This window comes from Bacillus rossius, chromosome 1, assembly GCF_032445375.1.
Source record: "Bacillus rossius redtenbacheri isolate Brsri chromosome 1, Brsri_v3, whole genome shotgun sequence".
NCBI lineage: Eukaryota > Metazoa > Arthropoda > Insecta > Phasmatodea > Bacillidae > Bacillus > Bacillus rossius.
Window position 1 is genome coordinate 120,349,718 of NC_086330.1, and position 23,630 is coordinate 120,373,347.

The 23,630-nt window shown below is 37.4% G+C and overlaps 1 protein-coding gene across 1 annotated transcript in view; it reads right to left on the reverse strand.

The window, feature by feature from the left end:
- Positions 1-810: 810 nt before the first annotated feature.
- The window catches only part of LOC134543282 (chitobiosyldiphosphodolichol beta-mannosyltransferase), a 28,359-nt gene continuing 5,539 nt past the window's right edge, over positions 811-23,630 (reverse strand). Inside the window, exons 2-6 of the mRNA XM_063388193.1 lie at positions 19,969-20,311; positions 19,407-19,660; positions 15,546-15,719; positions 1,168-1,282; positions 811-1,085 (exon numbers count right to left, since the gene is read on the reverse strand). Coding sequence (XP_063244263.1) covers positions 869-1,085; positions 1,168-1,282; positions 15,546-15,719; positions 19,407-19,660; positions 19,969-20,311 — 1,103 coding nt within the window. The 3' untranslated portion in view covers positions 811-868. The remainder of the gene's footprint in view (positions 1,086-1,167; positions 1,283-15,545; positions 15,720-19,406; positions 19,661-19,968; positions 20,312-23,630) is intronic.

A 23,630-nucleotide genomic window follows, 5' to 3' on the forward strand; every position in this document is an offset into this window, starting at 1 on the left:
ATACATATTTAAAATAGCAATAAAATGATAAGTGTGTGTGTGAAAAATTGTTTTCATTTTAATGTTTCAAATAAACATCCTAAATTAAAAACATTTCACTGTATTTCAACTAGACAAACACATTTTAGTTTCCTTGTGCTTCATGGAGAAAGTTAATTCTATTTTTTTTATTACTAGGGTGCTTACAATTTTTTTTTAGAGAAATTCAAATGGCTAACTTACATTGAAATGTACAGTTATAAAATTCTTTTGTAAATCTAAATACTGTAGATAGGGACTGTAAGTCTCTAATGTAGTTAGCACTGTGATAATGATCTAAAAAATCATCAAGAGGTATGTATAGTATATACTTTTGTGCCACTATTTTCTGCGAGTTGAGCTAAAAAGGAATATGAAGAAAAACTTTATTTTTGCACTAGCTTGACTTGACTCGAGACTCATCAAAATATGCTACTTGTGCAAACAAACCCCCCCCCCCCCCTTTTTTTTTCCAAATGAACAAGTGAGTTATTTTATTTTTCAGATTCTAATTGTCTAAAACTGATATAAAATATGTCACTTCTGTCTCCCTATGCCGCTTGAGCGATACGTTAATGACTTAGGTATAGTGTACCATGATTTTAACAACAAATTCCATGTATTGTACCATAGTTAGCATTCATATACGTCTATCTGATTTATGATCAAAGAAAAAATTAAATAACTATTTTTTCGTGAGTCGTGATTTTTCCTGGTCTCTAGTGATGGAGAAAAAGTATTTAATAAATAAAGTAGGGAGGGTATACATGAACATAATGACATTAAATAAAATTTCAGTTATAGTTTCTATTTCACGTGCAAACATTTCATCCAGACATGATATATATTTTCATTTTTTCTCTATAAGAGGTAAAACATTAAATTTCCAGTTATCATGCCAACGAAGTTCCTGGAACTTTTTTAACTCTTCACCAAATTTCAATCTTTTCTGTATCTGTACTGAATTAACAGGAAACTTCTCAAACCATGACAAAATCTGATTTGCAAGTTCACTTGCATTGTTAAAAACGAAACTGTTCTCTTCATGGGACACCAACTCCTTCAAACTGAAAAAAAAATTATACAAAAAGCTTTAAAGATTATATGCAAAACTAATTTGCATAAGTTTTCAAAAGTATTCATACATACCAGGGAAAATTGAAGGCACAAACTGGCAATCCACAGCCAAACATGTCTACAACTTTCATTGGGAGATCAAGTCCACTGGATGATATGTGCAGACAAACTCCGAGGTCAGCACTTCCTGAACAAATGGAAAACTTCAATGTAACAAAATCATCATTTCAACAAAATTTACACACTACTAACCCCCTAGAGTTAACTCAGGGTGTCTACCGACCGGGAAAAACGGGAATTGTACAGGAATTATACTGCCCGGGAAAAATACGGGAATTGTGCGGGAATTTATCCCGATGTCCGGGAACTTTTGACTTTTCCCCGCCCGTCAACAACATTTATATATTAATATTAAAAGCGAAGATTTTACTGCAACACAATCGTGAATCGTGTGATTATTGCTTCTCTACAGTGCTTTATTGCAGTGCTGAATGCAGACAATGGGATCAACCAACACAAGTTGCCGCGTATCGTGATAACCACTTGCGTAAGGCGCGTGGACTCGCCCAGTTTTTTTTTTTGTTACTGTGGTCGTTCGTTAATCGTCGTTACCGCTCATGCTTAAATTTTAATCCAGTTTATTTTTGCGTGTTGTATAGTGTGGTTATTGTTAATGTTCGTCCGGTTGGTAAGTAATAATAATAAAGTGCATCTTTGTGTGTGTGCAGAAGTTGTTTGTGATAAATCTTTTTATTAAAAAATTGTTTTCGTTTCGTGAACATCGGAAGAAAGTAGACAACATACCTGCAAAATATATTGTATTTGCCGGCGTACAATGCAAGAATTTTATGCTGATTTCAGTGGTCACGAATCAAAAATCATATATGCCATGTCGTATTATTTTTGTATACAAGCGACCATTATCACGTGTGTATAAAAATTAAGCGCGTATGACAAAGTTGATTGCGCCGGCCGGCGACAGCTGCAAGCTAGTCTTGCTCTGTGTGAGTATACATCCACCCCTCGAAGTAACGAGCTCGATTAGCGCCAATTAATTAGGGCTCTTTTTGAAGTAGCGTTCTTTTTCGTCCACAAAATTTTTTAATTTACACGCGCACATAATGGCAACGGCACTCTTGTATCAAACACAATGCAACATAATAAATCTCGGCACTTTTATAGTTATAATAAAAAAACGAATTTAAAAAAAAACGTAAGTTTTCACTTTTCCGTAATAGTTATTCAATTTTTGATGCCTGTTTTCTTATGTCTAGTTAAAAGTTTTACAAGCAATAAAATTACGTTAATATATTCGTGGATCGTGTTTATACAGCCATGTTTATGCTACTACTTCCATCTGGCGAGAAAGGTAAGAAGCTTTCGAGGTCAGTTAATCTCATGCATGCCAGGTTGCGCTAGTTGAAGTTGACAGCACATTACGTTTCCAGAAAAAAAAAACTTTTTGACGTGACAACGTCTAATAAATCGATGAACGCCGACTGCACGCACGAAAAAGTGTCCCGTTACGCACATTGTTCCGTTACGCTGTGTCCCGTTACGCTCATTGTACGCTTGCGCCGCATCTATCTCTCTTCCACTCGACTGTTTATAAAGTGAAGTGAAAAGTTATTATTCCTTTATTATTAAAATAAAAATTATTCAATTTTATTCATAAAAGTATGCAATCATTTCATCAATGTTTTGTTATGACGTTGTCACGTTAAACTATCGTCTGTAAACCGACTTTACCGACAACCAATTTTTAAAAAGGATAAATTTGGAATATGGTACAGTAAACATACATATTTCAAAGGCGGTAAAACCAATTGTTTTGTTTAACATGCTCTCTTTTATGTTAAAAACGTATTTGATTAGCGCTGTTTTGATTAGTGCTCCATTTAGCGCTGCTGCCACAATTGTTTTGGGTGCGTGTAGTTTATTTATTTATTTATTTATTTTCATCCATTTGACCATACAGACATTTGTACAAATGGTATAGGACACGTCAACAAATATAAGTTAATACAGAAACAGTATAAGTTAAATATACCAAAAATACAGACATGGGAAACAAAAATAATAACAACAAAACTAGTACAGGTATATATACAGCCTCTAAAGATAAAAGTCCAAAATTTGACAGTTGCCATGTGGCAAAGTTTGGCTGCAGTGCAAAGTAACCTAGAATGAGCTAAATTTTATCAACATAAAGTTAGGCCTAACTTTTCTGTGACAAATTTTCTTGAAATCCAAGTTTTTGGTAAAAATATTTTTTGTGAACATTTTTTTGTACAATTTTTTTTAACATTGCTATTATTCTAATTTGTGATAGTGTAAGCTGTAAATGTACATGAACTTTTTTATTAGTGTACGGGAATTGTACAGGAATTCTGTGACCAAACATGGGTAGACACCCTGTAACTTTTATTCTTGATTACTTAAAGGTACTGCATTGCACTACGATGCATGTGTATATTGGAGATATCTCATGATTTCTCCAATGGGAGCGGTTTACAGGTACAGTAAGTCCTCTATTTACGTCGTACCGATTTACGTCGTTTCGGATTAACGTCGCTAATGTTTGAGTACTCATGTTTCAATTTAAGTTGTCGCCGATTCACAATAACGTCGTTTACAATGACCGTAAATCTTTATTTTAACCAAAACACCGTACATAATTCGTTTATAATTCTTTGTTTCCTTCGGTAGTTAATTTATGCTATGTAGCGTAAGCTACACGTTCACCGCATTATCTTATCATACATCATGAGGGACGCTTCCTGCTCTACGCACGGTGATGCAATACTACCAGCCCGCCCGCTCGGCCACCCACGTATCTCGCACGTAGAAGTGTTATCTACTTCCCGCAACGACACAGCATTTTCTCCTACCCCTTCCGGCCGACCTTGGGCCGTGGCCGGCCGGTGGCATGAAACATGGCTCATTTTGCGTCGTTTCTATTTACGTCGCGGTTTTCAGGAACGTAACCCCGACGTAAACCGAGGACTTACTGTATATATTTAAGCATAACTTGAGAGAGCCAATGAATAAAATTATGCTTGTCTTGTGTAATGTATTCTGTGTTGCACATGTACATTAGGTGCAACTTATTGTTGTGTATTTTGTATGTATAATGTAGTCCTGTAACTCCATTTCACCTTGGTTTAGACATTGATAGAAGGTAATTTCTGATTTTTAACTCTATCTTTATAATTATATAGTTTCTAAAACTTATCTATGCACCAAACCCACATTTAATAGTTATTTTCCCTTTTCTTGAGTTTCATTAATTCCAGTTGGAAATACTTCTGTTTCTTTGTGCCTTGGCTTCTATAACTAACCAAGTTAGGAGGTTAGAATTTATAATAGAAAGGGAGCTGAAGTACGCCATCGCGAGAAGAAGTTGTCTTCTCGTGTGTGGCTAGCCGAATACTTGGGGCCCGCGTGGGAGATTTGAAGACACACGACTACCCCGATTTAGCTAACAGTCATCGGCAAAGTGCTAGTTATAGGATATTCTGATTTTTCTAGTATCAGAATTAGGGAGTATTGACGTCCCAATCAGTCTACAGCGTCAGTTGCAATTGTTTCTGAGTGCAACGAGATGACTGTGTTGCTAAGCTTGGTTCCTACTAGATCATCGTTGGTGAGACTATTCCAAATCTTAGACTTTTCAGGAGCCACAGAAGTCGCTGATTTCTGATGTTCCAGTTCCAGCATCCATAGCAGTAGTTGTTCTTTGCAGCTATCTGTATGAGTTCCTGTCATCAGAGAGACTACCCAGAGGTCCGAAGGAAGCAGAGAATCTTCTCTACCGTCACATAGCAGCTAGTCGCTTAAGATTTACGTGTGTAAATGTTTTGACCATTTGTAGCATTGCAGTATACATGCCTTTTCTAACTAATAAAATTGTTACTAAGAACAGGTTAGGTTGCCAGTATATTTTATGCTGAATTTATAATTATTTAATAATCATGTTTATTCTGTCATCCTTACAACTTTGTTTTGCTACTTATATTTACCTAACATTATGTGTAATGAGTTTTTTCTATTATTTATTTAAATTTGAATATTGTATTATAATTATATATTTCGTTTTTATTAGAATGCAGATGTTTCATAATGGTTCTAGAACAAGGGACTGTGTCTGGGGTGATGTGTAGAAAGAGAGAGGCATAAGAGGCCTGTGAGTGCGAGTGAGAACGAAACAGTGATTCCCCAGTAAGAGAGAGACTGTAACGATATCTCGTCACTGCATGGGAACTGGAGAACTACTCTCCCACGGTGTTGGAGAGGGAAGGAGAAAGTGAATCCCCTATTTCTATGTGTGAAAATGGTTTTCAGTGTATATGTTCTGTGTTCTGATTGGCTTGTAATTGTTAGTTTGAATGAAGAGTGTATGTGATTGGTCGGTGAGGTCATGTGACTGCCCTTCCTGCATGGAGGAACCAATGCCATGATCTCATCAGTCGTCTGTCGATCGCTGCACAACGAGGGCGCGTTCGGTGGCTTCTCGCCAAATATGTAGGAGAATTGTGGAATAGAAAATTTAACGTTGGTGGTCAGAGCCATGCCGAGTTTTAAGTTAACCTAACATTTTATTTTCATTCGGCCATTTAATTAGAAATTGTGACCATCTTCGTCAGCATTTTGGCTCGTGGCGACTGTGTTTTGCCAGGTGCGGCCAGGTTTGGGGCCTCACTAGTTGTGTACTTCAAGTAACTTTTTACTGAAGGACTTAATCTATGCTTGTTTTCTTTTCTGCTTAATTTTCATCACCCGAGCAAAAAGCAACTATATACAATTGGATGGATGAGCTGAACGCTTGAGAAAAATATTGAAAGTGATTGGATTCGGTTGTTTCGTCTTTCAGACAATTAAAAAAAAAAAATCTCTCAAATTAAAAAGAAAGAAAATCTTTTTATTTCATTAAGTGAAGTGTAATACATTGAATAACTATAATTTGTCAGTTGTCCAAATGTATATTTTGTTTTTGTGGTCAAATACCATTTTAAAGGAATACATGAATTATTTAGAGCCAAACATAAGTATTATTACTGGCATTAAAACCACGCTGAAATATCAGAATTGTATTTGTCAGTAGTTAGCAGATGCATTCATTATGTCAGTTTAAAACTAGACAGAATCTTACACACCTACACCAATGGCAATTTAAAACTTCATTGTTTGTTTATTTTACTGCACACTTTAATCCTGACAGTTTCCTTATAAGTATTAATTTCAAAGCACACTAGATTGACGCTTGCCCGCCCTTTCTATATAAAATATCACATTACTTTATTTTATAATTAAACCCAACCCGAGTTTTAATACGTAAGCTCAGAAGCAATTCAGGGAAAAGGGTATTTCGGCAATAGGCCTACTCACGTAATATGCTGCGAGGAATCTGTGCGACATCGTTGGTTATAAACAAAGCGACGAACAATAGAATAATTCATTAAAGCAACCAACCATCTTCGCTCTTTTTTTTCACGTTGCTATAACCACACATATTTACTTACTTCGGGATATAATAGTAAATATGGACGAGTTATATACACAAATAGATATTTTTCTTTTGCCACAGCTGAACATGTACATTGGGACACCATCTTGTGACCTGCGATCTACCAACTATATTTATATTTTGTAAGAGTATAAAATATGGTGAGAAAGCAAGTTTAAATACTTTTTAATACATAGGATTGAATATATATATCTGTGTGTGTGTGTGTGTACATATAATTATTTAGGCCACGTTTTTCTTTTTTTTAAAATTATTAATATCTAGTTTATACTTCCACCGCTAGGGCAGGGAAATTTCGGCGAGATTTATGCGTGCGCATCTCATCCCTTCAGAGGGGAGTTAGTTCGCCCCTTCCTTTCCTTTCTTCGTTCCCGCGCTTTTCTCCCTATATAAAGGGGAGGTCATCCACCCGAAGGCAGTTGACCGGCCTGACGGCTAGTGAGGCTGGAATCCGCCCACTGACCACGGAACGACCCTAGGGGGAGCAGCAGAATAACTGGCTATCCGTTTTCTGCAGCCTCGCACCCCTCCTTCGCGAGCCAAGGCATCCGAGGACCTATCTCGGCATAGGGCATTTAATCACCCCCCTCCCTAGACACTAGGGTGTAATTAGTGTAATTTTGTGCATGTGCATCAGTAGGGAAAGTCATGACAGCCGACCACCTGAATTGTATAACAAGGATTATTAAAGTACTCTTTGAGATCATACCGTCATTTTCTTGATGAGTGGTTTAGCCCCATCCCTCACCCCTCTAGCTATTCACCTGCGCCATCAGGCCGCGCGGCAGAGAACATCGAAGGTCACCTCCGTCAAGTATCCACCGGAGTTATTTCCAGCCTTGATCCGGATACCCGGACCAGTTCCAACCCTGGAGGAGCTCGCCCAACATCAACAATACGAAGAGAGCCGTCCAGATCTACGCTTCGGCTTCCCTCTGCCGAGGGGACTCTGTAAGCTCTTGCAGACCGCACTTCCGAGCATCAGTGCATCCATCGTCAAGAGGAAGGAAGAGGAGGAGCTCAACCAGCTTCAGCTACACCACCTCTTACGCCCCTATCACCACATACCACCCCCGCTCTCACCCATAACCAGTCCCCTCGGCCCTGTATCGCGAGACCAAGAACCCAGCCAGAAATGTCTACGCAGCATCCTACGTCTATCGACACCTCCCAGCCCCTCTGTCACCCATCGCTGGCTCTCCAGAACATCCTAGTGTGAACCAATCCACCTCAACCAAGGAACTCCAAGCGGCTTTTTCCGATCTAGTACCAGCCCGGAGACAGACGCTACCGCAACCCCTGCGTCGCCCCGCCAGAAGACTGCCCAGCCACGGGAGAGGGGAACCTAAGACCGACAACCACACCAAGGTGAGACCCCTCGTCCCCTTGCCCGAACCAACGCCCAACCTACATACCAGCCGACTGTGAATCCTGCCGCAAGACCAGCTCAATCTTCTCTACCCCTGTACACCCCTGGAAACAGGAAATGGGCATCGAGCCCAAGAAGACTCTGCAAGATACAGCGGTGACATGCTGGTTACACTGTTTACTTGATTTCAAAATCCAGATGAGGTTAGTATGATCCTCTACTAGATGAGCATAGGTTTAGCTCTGCATGATTGCAGAGTACAGCAAAAAATTTGATTGCTCAATACAGCAGGAGTAAACACAAATAAATTTAATAACATCCCAAGTAAGTGTTTTCAACTGCATGCTGTTAAATATGAACACTTTGTATTGTCAAGAATAATATTTAAAAGACTTTTCTGCAAGTGTTATACAATTTACTGTACACAAAAGTGTACATATAATATATTCATAATAATTAGGGATGGTACGAATCCACATTTTGGTCGAATCCGAATCCTTGTTTGAATCCTCAGTGTTTGTCATCGAATTTCGAATCCCAGTCCCACACTAAACTTCACCACATGTTATTTAAAATATCACACATTTATTTTAAAAAAATACATAGGCCTATGTATTAAAAAAAATCACATGTGTATTTATAAAATTATTTATTTAAAAAAAATTATTATGTATTTATTAGGTTCAAATTTTTGTTTAAAAAGGTGAGCATATTTAATCTCTGTGGATCAAGTCAGCTGCATTTCTGGTCCTGTATGATGCCTGCTGTGCTGAACAGACACTCACAAAATACAGAGGCTGGAGGACATGAGTGATACTTCCTTGCAGCCCTAGAGAGTCTTGGATATGATACATGGTGTGATTTCCAATATCCTAAGACACTCTGGTCTGGCTGTAGAGGTTCCTCAGCCAAATATCTGAAGAATTCTTCTGCAGACATGGCTTCCTGACTTCTGGCAGCCTGAGTTTCAGCCTCCAGCAATTTTGTATAAAACTTCCACATACCATGATTTTTATTTTCAACCTGCAAAGAAGTTAATATTTATTTATTTCACATCATGAACTTCGATAAACATTGAGAGTGATTTTTCATATAATAATTTAAATACACTAATTCAGTTATAGGACTACATTATACATACAAAATACACAACAATAAGTTGCACCTAATGTACATGTGCAACACAGAATACATTACACAAGACAAGCATAATTTTATTCATTTAGTAATCTTTTATCAGTATATGTATTAGCAATTGAAAAACAAGTTAAGTTACCCACTGTTGTAGTTACTGCAGTTTTGTGTTTGGTTTCATTTTGGCATACTTCAGAATCCTCAACCATATTGTTAGACATTTCATTCAGGAGAAACTGTTCGGCTGCCTCCAGGTTTGTTTTACTGGTGAATGCTTTGCCCTTAATTCTAGGGTCCACCAAAACAGCATCAGAATATTCCTAAAAATAAACAACATAATTTCATATATTAAACTTAATTGATGTAATTCTAGACCAAACAAATACTTTCAAGTAATAAGTTACTCACTTCGAGTGTTTCCATTGTGCTGTACCGTTTTTTAGTGATGCCACCAAATCGTTACGCACACCACTGAAGCCAGGCAATGTCAGATCTTCGAGGTGTTGCAAAATGCTATTGACAATAGGGATAACTTCTGAAATGGTAACACATGCTGAAGAAACTGTCAAAGTTGCATCATAGAAGATTTCTAACAGCTGAGCCACATTCTGCAACTTTTCCCAAATTTTTTCTTGTAGTGCAATGTTTTCTGTCGAATGAGGCAACTCAGTTGCTGCCAAGTCAGAGCCTGTTTTTGCTCCAAGAGGCGTTTCACCATTAGCAGTGAAGAATTCCATCGAGTTGGCTTGTCCTGAATTAACCTATGGTTTTTAGCACCTACTGTGGTTTGACATATCTTCAACACCTTGGAAGCTGCAGTTGAGTGCTTATAATGGCCAACCACACGACGGCACAAAGAAAACAAATTAGAGTGTTTAGGAATCAAATATGCCATCTTTCACGACCAACTTCAATGAATGAGCCAAACAAGGTATGTGTTTAAAATGTGAGGAATTAAGTGCTGCTGTAATGTTACGAGCATTGTCTGTACTATGACAAAAATTTTGTCAGATATTTTCCATATCCTGCACACTTCTTCAATGAAACTATAATAAGGTTCTCTGCATTGTGGGAAACTTCAAGAAAAGGTCTAACTTCGAGACACAAATGACATGCAACATAGTCACTGTTCACAATGTGTGCTGTTATACCCATAAAATCGTCATTGGCTGTTGACGTCCACATGTCTACAGTGAGGGATATAAAGTCTGCTTGCAGAAGAAGTTCCCCAACTTTCCTCTTCACACTTGCATACATGTCAGGGATCACTTTGTTTGCTATATGCTTCCTACAAACCATTTTGTAACGTGGTTCTAAGTAACTGATAAGGTTGTTGAAGCCTTTATTTTCTACAATACTCAATGGCTGATTATCAAAACATATCATCTGGGCAATCAATTTTGTGATTTTTTTGCTTCTTGCATCATACATATTAAACTTGCTTTTCTGGTTCATAAATTCAGCTAGGGTTGGCTGAAAAAAATCTGACTCGCATTTTGTAGAGTGTTCTGCCTCACTATGCACTGAAACTGTTTGGGGTTCAACCCGATAGGGATCATCATCTTGATCTGATGTTGCGGTGTTACGATTTCGGTTGATCGCAATTTGTGCAGAATGAATTTTTAAGTGTTTTTTCATGGCACTTGCAGTTCCAGTTTTTCCTTGTGATATTTTTACACCGAACAAGAGACACACTGCTTTTGTCCTGTCAGTTTTGTCAAGAAGGAAATGCTGCCACACATCTGACGTGCGATTTTCAATGGTATTTTCAAATGAACCGAAATCTGAAATATCACATCACTTGTCTATAATAAAATACTAAACACCTATTTTGTGGCAATCAGCACGAACGTAAACATTAAATATTCCTTGCTTTAAAAAAAAAAAACTCACGTTGAAAATAACGAAACTTTAACTACATGACGTACATGCTCTTTCAAGTACGTTCAATTCAATCCTACAATCCTACACGCCGTTTGGGCTCTTCCCTCTGTGTTCAACCAATCATTTGCTCGCTGTTCTAACTGAATACCACGCCCCCACAATTATAGTGGCCATCATGTGAAACATTAACAGCACGCCGCACGGGCCACTTTACTTTCTGGCGTCAGCGCAATTAATTACTTTCAAGCGCAAAATCTGTAGATTGCTAATAAATGCAGTGACGGCTTAATAGTATTAGTTAATTACGGGAATTTCTCACAGTTAATCTAAGCATCATTTTACGTCTGGAAATTGTTAACAACAAAACCACCATTGGGGGAAACGTGATGAAGATGGAAGTGCCGCTTTTCATTAGTGCGTGCTAACAGCAATGATCTGATTGGCAGTTGGGTTGGTTTTACCGACAGCAAAAGAGAAAAGTTAGGATTAGAAGCACCTGTTATTTTCGCACATTTAAATATCATACTTAGTTTATTTTATATATTTTTAGATGTAAAGTTATAAGAATAACTTCTGTGTTTACTTTTACCGTGTCATGAATCGACAAATACTCCTTGAGCTGAAATGGCATCCGTTTACTGTTAAACAAATTGAAAACAAACAACCTGTTGTAAACAAATATTGAAATTTTGAAATAATAAAAAAAGTGGATAGTATATACACCTGATATAAAATAGAGACAAATAACCTCAAAAACCACACACACAAGTTTGTATAACAGACGCCATTTAAAAAAGGTTACTTTTTTTCTACAATGTTATATTATTGAAGGTTGGAAATGATCGAGTAGTTATGCTAATTGACAAAATGCAGCGTAGTTTATCTTATGTTTGTGCTATTTCCGTTACCTTAATAATATAGTTTAGGTATACAATTTTCAATTACTAAAACTCTGAAAAACCCACCTCAAATCCTACGAATCCTCCTCGAATCCTACGAATACTCGAATCCATAGCAGACCTGCCAACATTCAAATTTAAAAAATCATGAGGTCCTCGATAAAAATTTTCAGGCCCATAAATACAGGTTAGATATAAAAAACAACAAATGAGAATCTTTAAATTTAAGTGACATACCTGTACATATGTTACATGGTCTCTGCTTCAAAATTTATTTCAACAAATTATAGGATGCAGATTTAATTTAGTTGAACATAATTTTGCGCTGTCATGTAGTGATCATGCAGGGCCGCAACTAAAAAAGATGTAAAATAATATTCTGCTCGTGTAACACTATTATCACTGTTCACAGCAAAATTAATTTTTTTATTGGAAGCAATACACTTCACGTGTTAGTTGTGTTTTTTTGTAGCGACATGTTTCACAATGTCTCCTCTTCCACTATGCGAGATAGAAAAATCAGCACGGCACATGCTACAAAACGCAAAATTGCTTCCTTTACGTGACTCGAGTATTGATGGAAACTCGTTACTGTAAGCTTTCGTAAAACTTGTTTTGTAACTTTTACAAACAAAATCTTGGGGCCCCGAAAAATCGTGAGGAAACACTATTTTGGCGTGAGGGCGTGAGATGGACCTTAAAATTGTGAGCCTCACACCAAAATCGTGAGAGTTAGCAGGTCTGCCATAGGATTCGGTATATTCGACGAATCCAAGATTCTAAAATCCCATCTCTAATAATAATATATTAATAATATTTAAAAGATTTTTCTACAAGTATTAATATGAATCAATATACACAAAACGGCACACATTTTCTTAGTTTTAACAGCATGAGTTGAACATCCCACCCATTTGCACTCATTTTATTTGCAAAAATGGGTCCCATGTAATTTAAAGTTTACACTTAAGAGTGGTCCTATTTAATCTTTTAATATACAGGATGTAAATGAAATGGCGGAAAATCTCGCGGATGCAGGTAGCTAGACCTACACCAAGAAGAATGGGTATAGGAACCACCCCTCTGTTGCCAATAGTATAGGTGCAAAACCACTGTGAATGTAGTGTTGAGGAAACGGTAAAGCGAAGATAAATCAACAACCACAACTAATGAAACGCTGTCCTTCCGGATTCAATTAAGATGCATGACAACACGTATACAGGGAATAAAAGGTGACCACAATTCCATCGCATACGTAGGAAACATGGCATCGCCTCTGTTACTATGCACATATTACTGTACCTGTACGCCTGTTCTAAGCTATCGTAGTGAATCAATAACAGGAATGACATAAGGAACATAAAAGGTCCTCGTACTTGAACACGCTCAGACAAACCGTTTCTGAAATACAGGCACTCAAAGTCAGAGCATTATGACAATGCGGACAGGTAGGCAACATGCGCAGCCCGCACGTAGTAACATGCTGGCAAGATGCTACTAGGCGTGTTGCACACAATGGCACATAGTTGAAAGAAGGGAAAACAGGGAGAGGAGGGGAGCTGGCGAAGGAAATGGGGAAGCCAAGGCGAGCTGGCGAACGCAGTTGATCAGTGCCTACGTTAATGAGTAGTCGACTGGCGCTGAATTGCAAGCAAACGCATGGAGTACAGCGTACAAGAATACTGCGATATGTTACGCACACTTGGCGAATGTCGTGGTAATACGCACGCAGCAGCGCGTATGTACAGGGAGAGGTACCACGGACGTCGTCACCCCAAAGGGAATGTCATACGTAGGGTGGAGGAACGATTACGTAAAACGGGACAAATACGACCTGTGGGGAACGGAAATCGTGGAAGGCAACGAGACTGACGCATGGCGCGGGTTGAAGAGAGGGTTCTGCAGATGTTTGTACGTGATCCCACCTTAAGTACGCGCACAGCTGGACGACGCGTCTGTCTGAGTCAATCGTCCATACATTCTATCTTGCGTGACGACGGGCTGTATCCATATCACTACAGTCCTTTACAGCACTTGATGGAGGGCGATCGACCACGCCGTCTACAGTACTGCCACTGGATGCGTACAGCACTGCAACAAGACCCAAACATCGTGGGTCACATCCTGTGGACAGATGAAGCTCATTTTAACCAAGAAGGTGTCTTCAATAGGCACAATATCTGCAATTATGGCAATCCGCATGTCACTCGTGTCAGAGGTCGTCAGGCCCGATGGAACATAAACGTCTGGTGCGGTATCCTGGGAAGCCGGTTGATAGGACCGTATCTCTTGCCAGACAGACTCACTGGAGTTGGGTATGCGGTGTTTCTCAGTGAGGTACTGCCGCAGCTCTTAGAGGATGTTCCACTTGCGTTGCGACGCGTTATGTGGTACCAACATGATGGGGCACCGGCGCATTACAGTGCAACAGCTCTCCAGGAATTGGGTCGCATCTGCCCAGGGCAGTGGATCGGAAGGGGTGGACCTGTATACTGGCCACCACGGTCACCGGATCTTAATCCCGTCGACTTCTTCATGTGGGGATTCCTTAAGGAACTAGTGATGCGTGAACCTGTAGTAAGTGTGGAAGAGTGCATTGCCAGACTGCATGCTGCTGTTGTGCAAGTAACCAGCGATCACTTGCGAGCGGTGCAGGCGGCGGTTGTGTGTCGGGTGCGTGCTTGTATTGAGATGGACGGCGGACAATTTGAACACATGTTGCTTTGAAATACAGTATGCCAGTTGTACAGTAAGATTATTGCGTCGAATGAAAACATGCTTATGTTATCACTGTGTCGCGTAATGTGCTGGCACGGACACGTTGGAGCTACTGTGCTTTCCTGCGAGTTTAATCCATACAATAAATAATTACAACATTACACGTACTACTAACTACGTCCCGCCTGCACCCTGCCCCTCCTCCTTCCACGGTGTCACGTTGTTGTGTACCTCTCGGTAATACGTCATTGTACGTCGCTAGTTTTCCCCACACGCATGTCACCACGTACAGGCTGCGCGTGTTGCCTACCTGTCCGCATTGTCATAATGCTCCGACTTTGAGTGCCTGTATCTCAGAAACGGTTTGTCTGAGCGTGTTCAAGTACGAGGACCTTTTATGTTCCTTATGTCATTCCTGTTATTGTTTCATAACGATAGCTTAGAACATGCGTACAGGTACAGTAATACGTGCATAGTAACAAGAGGCGACGCCATGTTTCCTACGTATGCAATGGAATTGTGGTCACCTTTTATTCCCTGCATACGTGTTGTCATGCATCTTAATTGAATCTGGAAGGACAGCGTTTCATTAGTTGAGGTTGTTGATTTATCTTCGCTTTACCGTTTCCTCAACACTACATTCACAGTGGTTTTGCACCCATACTATTGGCAACAGAGGGGTGGTTCCTATACCCATTCTTCTTGATGTAGGTCTGGCTACCTGCATCTGCGAGATTTTCCGCCATTTCATTTACATCCTGTATATATATATATTTTTTTATTTCTGAGATGTCTTTCTAATGAAATAAATTACAGTTTCTTTAATAATTGTTTAACATTTTTCATAAGAAGCCTATGAAAATTATTATTTTTCACATTTTGTTACAAAAAATATCACTTAGTGCTTTTGCTATCTTACCTAACAGCAAAGGATAATCTTCCGGTGCAAGCCATGGCGTCACAACTTGAATGTGCTTCCAAGCTTTGTCTTGCATTAACTTGCAATAGTAATCCTTCAGTGGTCCCTTGCCGGTAATTACACACACCAGCCGAGGGTAGGTCTTGGGTTCTAGTGTACTTGCTTCTTCGTAATCTGTGCAAACACCACTTAAGTAGATAAACCAGTGAAAGAGGAAGGAAAGCATTAGCCTCAGTAAGGTTTGCCTACATGTTTACAATAGTTAAGAGCATAATCAACATCTGCCATCAATTAGAATTCCTTCCTAAGGACTGAACAAGGTGGTGCAACTGTAAAATGTTAAATTCATATTGCGAAGGATTCAGGCTACAAACTGCTGAGACATCCTGATTTAAATTTTCCATGATTTCCTAAATCACTCCAGGATGCTGGGACGGCATGGCAGATACCAGGGTTCCCACTGACGGAAAATTTGCAAAATGGAAAATCTCACGGAAGTGAAAAGGTATCTTGAAAACCTCAAAAGCACTGGGATATTAACAATATGTAAGAATAAATAGTATCAGTTTTTATTACTATATAGTATCCTATGATTAAATCTGATGTGTTTTAAACTTAAATTTGTGGGCTGTTAATTGGTATGTGATTTTTTTACTAACATTTGAACTTGTGGGATACAACCAACTTTGTATTAATTTTTTACTTATTTACTGATGTGTAAACATAATTGCTCTTGGTATACAGTATTTGGTAGGAGTAATTTCATGAAAATGTAACAGAAGTCAACGAATGGAAATGTGTCAAAGATGGTAAACAGACATATGTAGCAACATACACTCGTAAACTTTTGTAAACATCACAGGAAATTACAAACGTACTGATGTGCCAAATTAAATTTTATGATAGTCAAACTACCCTGGAATATATTTGTTAAACTTTAGTAGTCATAGTAAAAAGAAATCACAAGTTTTAAAATACCTACATATACTGGCATTCCAATGATTATTCTCCTTCTAATTTCCAAGAGGCTTAGTGGTAGAATGTGTGCTTGGTAACCTCAAGGGGTGTGGTTGAAATCTTGTAGAGTATTAACTGTTTATTGAATTTCATAAGATGGACAGTATTTTAATAATATTTCTTGTCAAAAATCAAGTCCAAAGCCGGGGTTTTATCAGAGCCATCTATAATATTTTAAATTTTCCAGTTGTTTCATGCTGCTAATTGCTATCTGCGTTTGATGGTGGCAAGCAACATTTACGATTCAGCGGAGGGTGCAGAAAGTATGTGTGTGACACGCATCTAGAATTTTGGTATTTAAAAAGTGACCATTTTATTTATCAGTTTATTTATCACACTCAACATTATTTTAAACAACTCTAATTTAAATTTTGTCCGAGTTTTGTTTATGAGTTTATTTGCAACATGAGAACACACGAGTTTGCTCATTACTGATGAGTACTGAAAGACTTCCTCACATTTTTTTAATTTTTTTATTTATATTTGTAACATGTTCACCGACTGTTGGAGAACTTTTGAGGTACAATCAAATGTATATAGTTTTCCCATGATAACAATAATATGTCGTTACAATGTCAAACAAACATATTAATGTAATTTTCTTTAACAATTGGCAGTGTTGGTTGGGTAGTATTGAAAATAATAGTTCAAATTTTATATTGTGCAGAATAACATTTTATAGTCAATTTTGCATATTATGCATGTTGGTTGTGATTTGATCTTAATTTTTATCTCATTATATCTGTTATTATGCAGACTGATGAGACAGGAAAAAAATAATAGATGGGACATGGAAACCTGAAGTGTGGGAACCCTGAATTTTTACCCTTATTTGCCTGACTTATAATGAATGCATCCATCTCTAATGAACTTGACAAGATATAATAACGAATACTTACCACCTACTTAAGTACACTAAAAATAACTCAAAAATAAAATGAGAGTTTTTTGTTGAATGACCATCCAAAAAAACCAGGGTTTATCTTATAAATGACAGCAAACTATTTCAACAACCATTTAGGTTTCAAAAATGCTGTTTGTCAAATGCCATGGATGGTACTGAAGATACATGCCGCAGTGTGATGAAGAGAATGTCAGTAGTGAGAGTAATAATTTTCAGACTGTTAATATTGGGGGAAAATATTAGCAGGTGTATTGTAAAATTGTTGGAAAAAAATTTTTAATTACAGAATTAAGATTTTTATTTGTGTGATTCTGTGCAGTGACTTCTGAATAAGCAAGGAAATGAAAAAGATAAGTTAATAATTTATCTTGGAATCTTGACTTGTATAACTGGGAGTTGTCTTGCATTCAGGGTCCAATGGCAAACATGTTTCCCAGGAGATAGCAAATAAATAGTTTATTGTAATATTGAGAGAGAAAATTAGACCATTTATGGAAAGGACAAGGTCTAGGTTTGCTTCATTTTATGTATTGCTTGGTAAGCAAACAGTAAATAACACAGGCTAAAAATAGTTTTGGTGCCGGGGTATTTGGAGCTGATTTCATATGAATTTGGTGCCCTGAATTTAAATATGGCATTAGTTTTTGCATATGAGGTCAAATTTTTCAGATATAAAATTTTAGTGAAATGAACGTTTTACGTTATTTTAGGTTAAATCCATGAATCAAATCTAAAAATTAAACTTGAAATTTTTATTATTAAATTACGTAAATATTATCAGTATATACTAATATTATTATATATACAAAGATAGTACCAAGTCATTGATGGAACCAACTAGTCACTCAACACTTCGGAAGCATCTTTTTCGTGAACTTCTTGAATGTATCTTGGAACAGTCCCTTTTTAAACTCCAGCAATAATCTACCATCATGTGTGTATCCCATTTTCCTTGATAGTGGTCCTCCATAATTGTAATATCTTGATGAAATCTTTCATCTTGCTCCTCACTGCTGTCTCCAAAATTTTCAGGAAAACGGCACAGGTGGCTGTGCAAATAGTGCAACTTAATACTCATGTTGCACCCAAGGGAATTTAAATTTTTAAGCATATTGTTTACCAGTTCAACATGGTTTTCTTCTTTTTCTTGGCCCAGAAAATTTCCGACAACTGCAACAAATAAAGTCCAGGATTTTTTATTAGCCTCATTCATGGAATTAACGAAGGCTTGGTCCTAAATGAGTTTTCTTATTTCTGGGCTGTTTATTATCTTTGCTTTAATTTTTTCCTTACTCAAGTGCAGCATTTTTTCTTTTATAAATGGAAAGCATGATCCATCCTTATCAAGAGCCTTTACAAAACTTATTTATGAGCAAGGGTTCGTTAATAACTATTTTTTTTCTTTTACCACCAGGTCTTCTTTCTCAGGTCACGCTTGTCTAAACAGTGGTGTGTTTTGTCTATGCTATCCCAGAGGCACAAGCAACAAGGATATTTGGTGTGGCCATTTTTAAGTCCACACAAATCATCCATTAATGTTCACGATCCCGTATCTTCTCTAAGACCAAAGCTATGATGCTATATGTTTTTTTCATTGTCGTTGAGTGAGCAACTGGTATTGAATCATATTTGTTTCATTGTGTATAAAACACATTTTAAGCTTTGCTTATCTTAAAAAGTAGAACTGAAAGAAAAAACTAATTTTATATTTAGATTCAGCACTTTAAATACATATAGCCAAAATCAGTTCCAAAATCCTTGGCCCTCAAACATTTTTTTTTTCTTGTAGGCCTGTGTAATTATAGGAAAGCTATAATACTTGCAGCACTGATATTTTGCACAAAATTTTGAGCAAAATAAATTTATGTAGGTATATATCAGTGAAAGCAAGATCATGTATAGAAAAATAAGTATTTTAAATTGAAAGTACAAATATATACCACTTAGAGCAGAAAGCAAAACAGAGAAATCTTCATCTTCAGTCCAGCTGGTACTGGACACAAGCAAGCCGGGACGATCACTCCTCAGGGTGATGGACTTGTCTGTTCGCAGTTCGGTGAATGTCGTCTTCCCACCGCTGCCGCAGTCCCCAAACAAGGGGTACTCTGCTGCTAGCTTCTCAAACAGGTCATGGCGCTCTGAGAGGGACACCGAGTGAAACTGCTCAGGCGGTCTGTCATACAGTGTTGTAGCACTGCAGGAAACATGTTAACTATGGTTACACATTAACACACACCCACATTGAAGGATTGTGGTAGTGTAATATTTGGTTGACAATACTTTGTACATTGATTGATCTAATGGTATTTGGTTACAACCCGTGAAAGAGTGATAGTTATAATAATTATACATATTAAAATTGAACAGTAACATTTTGCTTTAGTACCAATAAAACTTTAACCAGTGACTTTATTTTACCAAGCAAACAAACTGTATGTAATATCAACTTCATAACATTTAACTGCTGATTCTTTGCACAAAAAAAATAATCAAAATTATTACCTGATATTCCACCTTTTTTTTAAATCATCTTTCATAGCTCGTGTCACACAGAGGTTTGAACACGCCCTTTGGCCAAAGAATCCTTCAAACCAGCGTGTTATGTGATAGAGAACATGAGATTTCCCCACTGCCAAAGCTAGGATCGAATAACTATAGTTATGCCAGTCTATGATGAATTTTGCATTTGTCAGCAAGCAGTACACCCAGCAGACTGCTAGAGTAGGCACGGCAGGAACGTTCTGCACCACCACGTGGTGCGATCGTCTCTTCCATATCAATGTGAAAAACAGACTGAATGCCTGCCACAGCGCCTTCAGGATGTATCCAATGAGTGCTGGAGTATCTATAACAAACATATATCAGATAAATAATAATAAAATGGAGCCTGCACACATTGCTAAAGTAGGAATAATTAAAGCCCCCGCCTAACCGAGCATACATGGTGTGCAGAACTTAAAAAAAAAAAAAAAAAAAAACCCACAAATTTTGAAAAAATCTGAAGATATCGGAGTGGTGTCTGTTTACGAAAAGAATTTAGGACTTTGCTGAGGGTGGATGAGTAGTTCTGTTTCCATATTTCCTTTGTAAACTGTATTTCTATAAGAGTGTAACACATGTGTTATCAGAATAACTTTTTGGTATGAAACACCTGGTACTAATTCTTTAAAGCATTCAGGAATTTGCTGTAAACCCGTATCTTCATTCCTAAGCCTTATAATTTTATGTTTACTACTCAAATCTCATAGTAGCTCTAAGCATGATGAGAAGACAGCGTGCCAGTTTAGAGCCTTGCACTTAGAGGCGATTCCATGCTAGAAGCACCAGCAAGCGTTGCACTTATCATCTCACCTCACTAACACAAATACATCCTTGACAAGATCCATGTGATCACAGTCTCATTTATATAAAATGGAAAACTCAACATTTAAATTAATTTTTGTTGGAAAGTTATGTATTATCCTTAACATTAATTGAAACAAAAGATAAAGCTCTAATATGGCATAAAACTTAAATACAGGTGCACAGGAATTTCTCATACCCATACAATGCAAAATGTTAAAAATATGCTCAAATATTTGAATTTGAATGTGAAAATAACCCCAATCATATCCTTACAGTTTTTGAAGGTGTCTGCTCAGATACAATTATTGAGTAGCAGCTTTTCTGCAATAATAAAAAAAGTTTTTAATGGTATTTACAAACACTAAAAACATTCCACTATTAATGCTGAAAAATTGATTGAAAATTCCTAATGAATTCATAGAAAAAGTTTATAGGTAAAGTGGTTTATTCACGTCAGTATGTCATTACAACCATGTTAATTATATGTTTAAGTTCTGTTTTGGACTTACAAAATCAAATTGTTATTAATTCTGCCCATTTTTGTATGATTAAATAGGGGTGCAAAATTGTGAAATTTTTATTATCTACAAAAATGTTTTACAGTTCAAATGATATATACACACACTTTCACTACTGCATTTTAGTTTTCATTTCGGTACAAGTTGTGTTAACTGTTGCATTACATTAAATATGGACACGGTTTTACACATAGTTTTCTGGTTAAGGGCGTTATTGCAACTACAAGGAAAGACTATTTGGGGTTTCTTGGATATGGATTGATTTAAAATTTGTACTATTTAAGTAATATTGCAAATTTAGGTAGTAATTTTAAGTAGTATTTTAACTCACGTAGTGGAATGGAGGCCAGAATCGTCAAATTGAATTCTTTGTTCTGTATCATTTGGCGTGTTGTATGTTAGATGAAAGCATTGTTTGTAGTGAAGTTGTCGATTTTGTATCGTTTTATCTTTATGTAATAATGGTTGGTTTTTCAGTGAGTGTCTTGTGTTGCGAGGTAGAATATAAATAGGTATTGTAGGCAAATTCATATATCGTCGGGTACCTCATCAAAAGTACACCCACAATTGCAAATGGCTACATTGTTTTCTGCTCGTAATGTACCCACACTTTCATGGATATGTGTTCTTTCTCTCTTTACATGTATTTAAATGTTTTATCATTCATCTGTGCATGCGTATGTCCCTACTGTGTTTGCTAAAAGCTTGCCTCAATGACAGGCAAGTGTCAGGTCTCAAGAGACGTAGCTAAGATAATTGCTGCAAATTTTAAATCAATACTTTCCCGTTTTTTAAGGCTTATACCTTACAATTTCAGCAAGTATCTTTGCTACGCCAATTGATACCTATCGCTACACGAAAGGTTCTATTTTAAAATCGCCATTATTGAGGCAAGCTTTATGCAAGCATAGTAGAAACTCATGGAGGGCAGTGGCCGCATTACTTGTTACCATTCACCACCTCCGGCTAGCTCAAATTAGGTGATGAGTGGAACATACAGGTTGCAGAAACAAGAAATTTTTACACAAAGTTTGATGGATTACCTGTTTTATTTATTTATGTAAAAATCACACTATATTTCGTACAACAGAGCGCAATAAAAAAAAAACTAACAGTACATAAAAAAAATAATACAAGGAGCCATCGCCCGGCCACAGCCTGCTCGGGCCGCCGCCCGAACAACGACCGCTCGGCCCAGTGCTCGGACAATGACTGATCTTACAGTCTACCTTTCCTTCGTGCGGGCAGTGTTCTGGGCTCGCTGACGTAATTCTCAGCCAATCACGGTGCATGGTAACAGAAGCGTCCACGAAATGCTTACTTCTGTTCCCACGACGCAGCGATTTGGTCTCTTTGTCACACTCCCGTGACCATGACTCACACGCCTAGCGTGTGAAACAAAGCCTCGGTCGTGGAAAAAAAAACGATGGAGAATCACGTTAGCACGCCTTCCCACGCAAAGAAGCCAGCAAAAAAAATTACTTCAAAAATATTATATGAATTATAAAAATAAAAACAATAAACCCGGTGAAACACTTTATGTCTAATTCGAAAAATGACAAAAATTTATAACTAAGATTATTACTGTAGGCCTATTGCATGAGGAAGGCTGTAATCTGGGTTGTTACGTACTGCACATGCGACAGTCAGCAGCGTTATTCTTAGAATTCATTTTCTGTTTATTTTTTTAAATTTTTTTTTATTACAGAAAACCAGCTACTATAGAAATTTGCCTCTTCTCACTCTACATTAACAGAGAATATTTCATCTCAAAGTTCAAAACAATTTTGGTTGGGTACTCTAAAAACAATATAGCAACAGAAAAATTTGTTGAAATATGATCAGGCCCGTGTCTGAAAAGATATGTCAGAACCTTTATGGTGCAACTGAGCATTCAAAACAAGTTACTAACACCAACATTATTTATCTACAAAGTTTTCTTAAATAACATTAATAATTATGTTACATGACAACTGCACAGACACAAGAGTTGAACAACAGTAAAGGGTAAAGCTAATCAAAATCTGGCGTGTAGAGAGTTTTCTCGGGGTAAAAAAAATTTAAAAAAATAATAATAATAAATAAAAAACATGGTTTGGGTACTTGTTTTTAACCGACCTGCTAAAGCACGTTATTAAATTTTGAGTTTTTAGCTTTGTACGATTTCCTGTTGTTCCTCTCCTGTCACTACATGGCAGGCATGAAATTTCTTATACTCCCACATAAGAGATTTGTTTTATTCACCATCTCTTTTTCTCCCTAGGAGATGCAAGAGTTTAGGAGCAAATAAACATAGGTCAT